At 31.8% G+C, this 10,522-nt stretch overlaps 1 protein-coding gene across 1 annotated transcript; it reads left to right on the top strand.

Annotated features, from left to right (window-relative positions):
* Window positions 1-9,546: 9,546 nt before the first annotated feature.
* On the top strand, window positions 9,547-10,252 carry LOC104241898 (histone H3.2). The gene has a single exon (XM_009796891.2). It carries the CDS (start codon window positions 9,627-9,629, stop codon window positions 10,035-10,037), a length of 411 nt encoding a protein of 136 aa, XP_009795193.1. The 5' UTR covers window positions 9,547-9,626; the 3' UTR covers window positions 10,038-10,252.
* The last annotated feature ends 270 nt before the right edge of the window (window positions 10,253-10,522 follow it).

Here is a 10,522-nt window from a genome sequence, read left to right as displayed (position 1 = left end):
ATCTCCTTGATAAGCATCCCAAGAATATTAAGTTACAATTCATTGATGAGAAATCTGGTAAGGTTATTGAGCATTTACAGGAGTTTGTGTTTGACAATCTTCCATCATATTGTAATGTGTGCAAACGACAAGGACATGTTGGTGAAGATTGTCATTCATTGATGACAAGGAATAGGTCGAATTATGATATGCAACAACAAGAAAACTTGATTGAGACGACTATTGCTACTGAACGTATAATGCCTGCTGAAGTTTTGGCCTTGGTTGAGGAGATGAGCAAGGTTGAAAAATTGAAAGGGGATGCCAGGGATTTATTAAATGCATTACAGCTAGCTAAATCGTCAGGGAGCTTGGTTGATGTGGGAAAAGACAAAACACATCAAAAGGCTCATGAATATGCAGAAGAAGCAATTAATGTAGCAGGGCATATAGCAGCATCACATCGAGATAATGTTGATTCTGATGATGCAGGGCTTAATCCTGTTTCTAGTGCAATTATCCCAGTTGCTGAAGCCCTTGCTAGAGTTGCTCAGGACTTGAAGGCTGCAAAAAATACTGTGGTTGATCAATATTTAGCTGGAAGTTCTAAGGGGTTCAGCTTTTAAACATGGGCTGATGGATGGCAGTGCTTTAGCTGCAGCTGTTCGAGCAATTTTTGCCAAGAATAATGCAGCAGCAGCAGTAGTAGGACAAGTTGACAAAGCTGTAAAACAACCAGTTTCTGTAGGTTCACAATTGGAGGCTAAGGTTGCATTGAATGCTACTGGTAATCGATGTACTACTGGGGTTATTAAAGCTAATGCTGCACAAGTTGATCTAACTGAAAAACCAGCTGAGTTAATAGCTACCGCAGTGCAAAATGAGGAGCAGGAACTTGAAGATGTTGTTTTGGGAAGTGCAGCTGCAACAGGTTTTAAGGAAGGTGCTGGGCTCATTAATTATGGACAGGAGACGACTAATAACCAGCAGATAACAGGTGCAATGAAGAAAGGAACTGAGACAGTTGAAGCTTCTATGCAGGTACTCACGACTACAGTGAAATCTGCTGCTGCTCATACACAAGTAACTGATGTTTTTACATCAGGTGCTAAAGGGGTGCAACAATCTAAGGGTGGTGACTTCACAGTAGTAAATCGATCAAACATGTCACCTAACAAAAAGAATTCTCGAGGTCTCACAAATCAGGTTATAGACGCAAACAACCTCAGGTGTTCTAACTCTTTTGATGTTTTGCTAAATGAACCTACATTGGGGGATGTTGAGATGAACATACAATAGGTTGATCATGATTTAGTTTCAACAATTAGGTTGTCCAATTCACTAGGCAGTGGAAAGCAACAACAGTCCATGAAGAACGCAGATGCCCGATCAAACGTCGAGGATCTTGCTCTTGTTCTTGTTGACGAGCAAAAGGCAGGGGCAGTACCTAATGCAGCCTCACCAACTTTAAAGATATCCAATCTAGATCTGGCCAAGATGGTAAAGGATGCTCAGGCAGCGATGTTCATAAACACAACTCCAAAGATCCATGCTCCATTGGTTACATTGAATACCACCGTTCATGACATTCCATCCCAGTCAATGGAATCGTTTGGTGAGAGAGATGGCGATTCTGGGCAGCAACTTTTATCTACTGGAAATAACCAACAGGTAGAGAAAAGTATGGCTGCAATATCTCAAGCAAACTATGCAAATAAAATGCTTGATTCTAAGGAACAACAAGATGTGACGAGTGATTTTTTCCTTACTCGCAAAACATGGGCTGATCAACGTGAACACGAGGAAGACACTAATTTTGACAACCTGAGTGTTTCTGAGGAGGAAGCAGATCATTGTTCATATACTTCAAATGAAGGGGCAGTGGAGGTGCACAAGGATCAAGTTTCAAGTTATTATCAAAGAGTGCAAATCAAGAAAGGTTTGAGTCCTAATGCTACTGTTTTTGTACCTGCCGGGTAGCAACAAAAGCTTAGTAATGCAGCAGTTTTGAAGGAGATCGAAATTTCGTCGATGCACAAAGCAGTAGTTACTGGAAATAATAATACAACGACTGTAAAATACAATTTTACACCTACTAATATCCTCCATGCTATTATTTCTGGGCAGCAGCAAATAAATTTTGTGCATGGACAGCAAGTGCAGCTTGCAAGCAGTCCACTCCGACAGCAGCAGCAAAATCAAAGTATCGCAGGGGCTGCAGTAATGTCTCCAAATTCTGCACAACAACATGATGCTTTGCAGCATGCAACACTTATTTCTTTGGAGGATAGAGAGTTACTTAACGCTTTGGTAAGACCTAAACTCCTAAACTACATAAGTCCAATGCAAGCTACAAGCACTGGAAATGTGACTAAGTACAGGAATAACATGCAAGCCATACAACAACTTCAAAACACTACAGCCTTAGCAAATACACAAGAAGGAAATGAATTGATAACACTTGACCTCCATGACAATCGACCGCATCCAGTGAATGTGGGAATAGATATGTATGAGGAAGGAGAAGAAGATGCAATTTTGTAACAATGCCGGGCAGAGGCATCAAGAAAAGGTGACCTATCACCTATGCATAGTGGAAAAATAAAGAAGGCACATACAAGGAAAAATAGTTGGGACGACAAGGTCAGTGATTTTTTAAATGTTAGGCGACCTCCAATGAGAGTTGTCAAACAAAAGAAGGTTGCCCCAACTACCTCAATGAGGTCCAACCGTTCAAAAAAGAAATGATGATTTTTGAACACGGTTGAGGAAAACAACAAAGAATTACAAATTGAAGATTTTACATGTTTGGAAAAGAAGGGACAGGAACCAAATTGGTACTTCATTCTATTATACCACTTTATTAGTATTCTCATTTGTAATATCATCACAGAGTATGTTATAAACTCTGTGATGATTATTGAATATTTGGTACTCTCCGGTTCTTATTTTTTACATGCGTGCTAGTAGGTGAGGCTTTTTCTTGGCCCTAATAGGATTAGTAAGGTAAGGTTTAGCCCGGTTTGTGTTGCCTTGGTCCTATGTCTTTGGGAAAATACCAACACGGCTATGAGATTATATGCCCTCGTGAGACTTTGCCGGCAGCTACACCATGAATCCTCTACATGAGGCTGCCGTCATAAGGCAATGTGAGGCGCAAAGGAGTGATTATATAGCCAAGGCATATGGGTAACAAAATCGATGCTATTGTCCACCTTATTTGTACTTTTCCTAATTGTTGTATTTTTTTTTCTTTTTTATTAATAAAAAACTAGCCCTAGGCGCTTGCCTAACGCATTGCCAAAAAAAAAAAAATAGTTGCTAGCGAAAGAACAAAAAAGTAGACCTAATTCGGACGGGGCAAAAGAAAGAAGCTGGATGATAAGAGGAAAAATGTTTATTAAAAAGGACTTGTTAGAAGGGAAAATCGAACTCTCACTGCCCACTTTTATAGCCTCTAGCATCTTCTCATGAGCTAAGCAACCATCAAACCTTCTGTCACCTGGGTGGTCGCGGATTTTTTATACTCCCTCCGTTTCAATTTATTTGAACCTATTTCTTTTTTGGTTCGTGCTAAAAAGAATGACCAATTTCCTTATTTGGAAACAATTTACCTTTATGCAATGATTTATAGCCACACAAAATATATGTGCCTCATTTTACACCACAAGTTCAAAATTTTTCTCTTTTTTCTTAAACTACGTGCCTAGTCAAATGAGTTCACATAAATTGAAACGAATGGAGTATTTATTTTGTAAAAATAAACTATATGTAATAAGTAAGGTTCATGAGTACGACGAAAGGCATTTTCGTAAATGCAGTGTGCTTTAAGGGTGAATTGGTATTACGAAAGACGTGGGTAAACCGTACACTATATACTGTGTGTTTTAAGTTACCAAAAACCTGACGTTTTCTTCTTTTTCTATATTCCAGCAAGTTCCATATTCATATCTTTCTCCCACTCTAAATTTGTTTTCCTCTATCCGATAATTGTTCATCGCTTTTGGGTATTATTTACCAAAAGTATCCACTTTTGGTTTCAAATTTTCTAGCCTTTGCTTCAGTCGTCTTCCTGAGCGAGGATCTATCGAAAACAGTCTCTCTATTCCCTCGGGATAAAGGTAAGGTCCGCATATACGCTACCCTCCCCACATCTCACTTATGAGATTTTATTGAACGAGGATATATAAGAAATAGTCTCTCTATCCCCTCGAGATAGAGGTAAGCTCCGCATACATACTACCCTCCCCACATCCACTTGTGAGATTTTACCATATCGTTATTGTTGTTTGTTGTTGATATACTAAGAAACAAACTACTAAGAAAAAGGCCTTCGAGGAAAAGGAAGTTTTTTTTTTTAAAATTACCATTTTTCTCTTTTCATTAACTTTATTTATAATATTCTATTATCTTATTCAAGTTCACATATACTAATTTCTTAAATTGTTCATCTCATATTTAACCTAAACCATTTTTCAATTCTCTTTTATAGAATCTATAATATAGGGTGTGTTTGGGATAAAAATGTTTTCCAATTTTCTCATGTTTGATTGGCTTAAATATTTTGGAAAATATTTTCCAAAACTCCTTCTCAACCTTCTCCCACTCTACTCCCCGCCCTCACAAACTCCTTCTCAACCTTCCCCACCCTCACCAACCCACCCCACGCCACGCCACGCCTACCCACCCCACCACCTCTCTCCAAAAAGACTTTTTTTTAATTTTTTTCCCTCCACTACCCACCCTGCTGCCCCCGTCCCCCCTTCCCACAATTTTTTTTGTAATTTCAAATTTCTATTTTTTCGTTTTTCTACACCACCCCCACCCTCCCCCCTACAAAAAAGGTTTTTTTTTTTGTAATTTCAGATTTCTGTTTTTTCATTTTTCAGCATTCAGCACACCCCCTCCCCCCTCCCCCTGTGGAAAAAAATATATATATTTTTTATATATTTTCAGTTTTAGTTTTTCATCTTTCGGTTTACAGGTTCAAAATTTTACAAGTTCCAAAGTTATGAGTTCGGAGGTTTACGTGTTTGAAAGTTTACGATTTTAGAAATTATAAAGTTTACGGGTTCGAAAATTTGCGGTTTCGAAAGTTTAGCAATTCGAAAGTTTATGAAATTTGTGGGTTCGAAAGGTTGTTGGTTCGAAAGTTTATGAATTCATGTTTATTGTATCTAAATTATTTATAAATACTCTTAAGAAGTTATTTTCCTTAATTTGCGTACCAAACACCGAAAAATGAATAAAATTACTACTTGTTTTTCAAGAAAATATTTTCTTGGAAAATATTTTTCGTTATCCAAACACACCCATAATGTTTGATCTTAAAAAACTGGTAATATTTTTTTCATAAGAGTAAGCTTTAATATATTCCATTTTATTCTTTCAACGACCTCGCCAAGCACGGACAAGCAAACTAGTAATTAATATAATATAATAAGGAATGACATAAATAAGATGTTTTGTATTTAGAGCTTGTTTGGATATAAGAAATTTTTCACTTTTTTTCGAAATCAGTGTTTGGTCATAAATTTTTCCAATTTTCACTTGAAGATACATTTTCGAATTTTTCAAAAATTTGGAAAACTATAAAAAGCTGTTTTTTAAAAGTTCCACTCAGATCACTCACAAAATTTCAAAAACAATCCAAAAGTATATTCATGTTCAAATACAACACTAATTTTCAAATAACATTTTCGTCTTTTTTTGAAATTTTACAATTCTTATATCCAAACGCCCACTTAATTTTTTGTAGACTTTCTGGACATCAAATCTATCTATAATTAAAAGCAGAAGACAAAAGCACCTCGTGAAGCCAAACGACAGAACAATAGAATGACACATGACATAATTAGTTATTAAATTAGTTATTGGTTATTCTTTTTAATTTAAATATATCAAAAAAATGAAAATAATTAAAAAAACTACCTTATATATATATAATTGGTTATATATATATATATATATATATATTAATTGGTTACTTTAATTTAATTAATAAATATATATTTCTTATCTATATCTATATTAATAATTAACTATAATAAAAAAAATAAAAATATAAATATAAAAAAAATAACTACCCATTCAAATTGGGTGGGAGTAGTTTCAAGTTGGAAATTTTGAATTATTTTAAAATCAAAAAGAAAAAAATAAAGCTATAAAAAACAAAAAAAAAAACAGAAGAAAAACTACTCATTCAAATCGGGGAGTAGTTTCAAGTTGGTGTTTTAAAATATTAATTATAAGATATCTATTTTTATTTCTATAATTAAAAGCAGAAGACAAAAGCACCTCATGAAGCCAAATGGCAGAACAATAGAATGACACATGACATAATTAGTTATTAAATTAGTTATTGGTTATTCTTTTTAATTTAAATATATCTAAAAAATAAAAATAATTAAAAAAACTGCCATATATATATATATTAATTAGTTACTTTAATTTAATTAATAAATATATATTTCTTATATATATCTATATTAATAATTAGCTATAATAAAAAAAATAAAAATAAAAAATATAAAAAAATAACTACCCATTCAAATTGGGTGGGAGTAGTTTCAAGTTGGAAATTTTGAATTATTTTAAAATCAAAAAGAAAAAAAATAAAGCTATAAAAAACGGAAAAAACAGAAGAAAAACTACCCATTCAAATCGGGGAGTAGTTTCAAGTTGGTGTTTTAAAATCTATCTATAATTAAAAGCAGAAGACAAAAGTACCTCATGAAGCCAAATGACAGAACAATAGAATGACACATGACATAATTAGTTATTAAATTAGTTATTGGTTATTCTTTTTAATTTAAATATATCTAAAAAATAAAAATAATTAAAAAAACTACCATATATATATATAATTGGTTATATATATATATATTATATATATATATATATTAATTGGTTACTTTAATTTAATATATAAATATACATTTCTTATTTATATATATTAATAATTAACTATAATAAAAAAATAAAAATAAAAATATATAAAAAAATAACTACCCATTCAAATTGGGTGGGAGTAGTTTCAAGTTGGAAATTTTGAATTATTTTAAAATCAAAAAGAAAAAAATAAAGCTATAAAAAACGGAAAAAAAAAACAGAAGAAAAACTACCCATTCAAATCGGGGAGTAGTTTCAAGTTGGTGTTTTAAAATATTAATTATAAGATATTTATTTTTATTTCTATAATTAAAAGCATAAGACAAAAGCACCTCATGAAGCCAAATGGCAAAACAATAGAATGACACATGACATAATTAGTTATTAAATTAGTTATTGGTTATTCTTTTTAATTTAAATATATCTAAAAAATAAAAATAATTAAAAAAACTACCATATATATATATAATTGGTTATATATATATATATATATATATATATATATATATATATATATATTAATTGGTTACTTTAATTTAATTAATAAATATATATTTCTTATCTATATCTATATTAATAATTAACTATAATAAAAAAAATAAAAATAAAAATATATATAAAAATAACTACCCATTCAAATCGGGGAGTAGTTTCAAGTTGGTGTTTTAAAATATTAATTATAAGATATCTATTTTTATTTCTATAATTAAAAGCATAAGACAAAAGCACCTCATGAAGCCAAATGGCAAAACAATAGAATGACACATGACATAATTAATTATTAAATTAGTTATTGGTTATTCTTTTTAATTTAAATATATCTAAAAAATAAAAATAATTAAAAAAACTACCATATATATATATAATTGGTTATATATATATATATTAATTGGTTACTTTAATTTAATTAATAAATATATATTTCTTATCTATATCTATATTAATAATTAACTATAATAAAAAAAATAAAAATAAAAATATATATAAAAATAACTACCCATTCAAATTGGGTGGGAGTAGTTTCAAGTTGGAAATTTTGAATTATTTTAAAATCAAAAAGAAATAAAAATAAAGCTATAAAAAACGGAAAAAAAACATAAGAAAAACTACCCATTCAAATCGGGGAAAAACTACCCATTCAAATCGGGGAGTAGTTTCAAGTTGGTGTTTTAAAATAATTTTAAAATAGAAATAGATATCTTATAATTAACTAAAATAAAAAAAAGAAAATATAAATATATAAGAAAATAACTACCCATTCAAATTGGTAGTTATTTTTAATTAATAATTAGTTATTGGTTATTATTTTTGAATTTAAATATATATAAAAGACGAAAATAAAAAAATACAAAAATATATATATATATATATATATATATATATATATATATGTGTGTGTGTGTGTGTGTGTGTGTGTGTGTGTGTGTGTGTGTGTGTGTGTGTGTGTGTATTGGTTACTTTATTTAAATTAATAAATATAGATATCTTATAATTAACTATAATATAAAAACGAAAATATAAATATATAAAAAAATAACTACCCATTCAAATTGGGTGAGAGTATTTTCAAGTTGGAGCTTTTAAATTATTTTTTTTAAAAAAGCAAAAAAAAAAAGCTATAAAAAACGAAAAAGAGAAGAAAAACTACCCATCCAAATCGGGAGTAGTTTCAAATGTGAGATTTAAAATAAAAAACGAAATTAAAAAAATAATAAATTATCAATTCAAATTGGGGAGTAGTTTTAAGTTGGAGTTTTAAAATTATTTAAAAATAAAAAAACAAAAATAAAGTAATAAAAAAAACTTCAGAGAAAAATATTAAATAACGTAATATGCTAATGAAACTTTCTATTAACAAAGTAATAGTATTAAATATTGAAAGATATAATAAAGAAAAATACATAACAAAAACGTTATTCGATGCGCTGCCTGTATAAGTCCCGTTAGTTTAACATAGATTTTATTCACTAAAATTTAGATAATATTATTAAGAACAACATAATAAAATTTAAAATAAAAAAATTCAATAGTAATAAATTATATATCTTCTCATATATTACAAAAAGAAAGCGAATACTAAATATTGTTTAATATAATAAAGAAAAATAGAACAAAAAAGTTATTCACTGACTATATAAGTATGTTTGATTTAATAGAGATTTTCATTATTGGGTATATCGTATTGACAAACAAGATGACAATTGAATTTTATTAAAGCAATACGATCTAATAGGATCAAACAAGCCTGATCATAATTTAATTTAATTAATATTGATCGCGTATCGCACGGGTACAACTACTGGTAAGAGGGAAAAGCCGAAACAAAACACGCGAAGGCAAATTTTTCCCCTCTCATCACTCACTACTCAGCAAAGACGGAAACACAAACAGCTGTGGGCCTACCATCTGTAGCCTTGGCCCAAAAACATAATCCCCAGGCAAAAATGAACGAACCTGCGAAAATCCACGTGGTGAATACCCATTTGATATTAAAGTAGTATGCGGATAGCTATCCGAAGCAAACATCTCTTCTGAAATCTTCACCGTTAACACAAAATCAACGAACTTGATTCACTCTCAATCACCACCACGCCAAAAAAATTTCAAACTCTTCAAAATTTCCCAATATTCCCGCCCAACTTCCCTCCTATATAACTTCCCATCAGACAGACATCTCTCAAATTCACCACTATTATTGAACAATCAAAGCATTTCCGGATCTACAAAGTCTTTCATATTGTTATCATACATTCGAAATGGCTCGTACCAAGCAAACTGCCCGCAAATCCACTGGTGGAAAGGCACCAAGGAAGCAGCTAGCTACCAAGGCCGCTAGAAAGTCAGCTCCGGCTACCGGAGGAGTGAAAAAACCTCACCGTTTCCGTCCAGGAACTGTCGCTCTCAGGGAAATCAGGAAGTACCAGAAGTCCACTGAGTTGTTGATAAGGAAGCTGCCGTTTCAGAGGCTGGTGAGGGAAATAGCACAGGATTTCAAGACAGATCTGAGGTTCCAAAGCAGTGCTGTGGCCGCTCTACAAGAGGCTGCTGAGGCTTACCTTGTTGGACTCTTTGAAGACACCAATCTCTGTGCTATTCACGCGAAGAGGGTCACCATAATGCCAAAGGACATTCAGCTGGCCAGGAGGATTCGTGGTGAAAGGGCTTAGGAATATGCCTCGCTGTGCTTGTTGTTATGGTTAATTTTGTGTTCTTCTGATTTAGGGCTTTTTTCCCTGTCTTTCGTTGGATGTTAGGGTTAGTGATGTAAATCAAATGACTTGTTTCAGTCAAACTATATGTAAAACCTCTGGTTTAGTAGTATTTTAAGATTTTATTAGTGAAATCTATTGTTCATTTGTTTCAATCAAAGGTGCTTTTCATATATGGTTTTGAAATTTGCAAACATTAGAAGATTGAAACATTGCCTGTTTTTTACTTTCTGGTAATTGACTATTTGTCATTCTGTACTGTGGACTGCAGTGCTTTCATATAAATGTGTTTTTTTTGCACAAAGTTCGTTTGTTGAAGGATTGACTTTCTACTTGTGCTTTGTATGCTATACTGTTTAGGGGAGGAATAAAGGCTTTTAGATTTGATCACGCCCAACTATGCCTTATAAAAAGGGCAATGTGGACGTTGCAAATATAACCCG

Source organism: Nicotiana sylvestris, chromosome 9, assembly GCF_000393655.2.
Source record: "Nicotiana sylvestris chromosome 9, ASM39365v2, whole genome shotgun sequence".
NCBI classification, from domain to species: Eukaryota; Viridiplantae; Streptophyta; class Magnoliopsida; order Solanales; family Solanaceae; genus Nicotiana; species Nicotiana sylvestris.
The sequence above is the reverse complement of the archived record's forward strand: the minus strand, read 5'-3'. Positions and strand labels throughout refer to the sequence as shown.

What these genes read in the sequence shown, in the direction of transcription:
- LOC104241898 (XM_009796891.2), top strand. Translation starts at nt 9,627, where the DNA reads ATGGCTCGTACCAAGCAAACTGCCCGCAAATCCACTGGTGGAAAGGCA.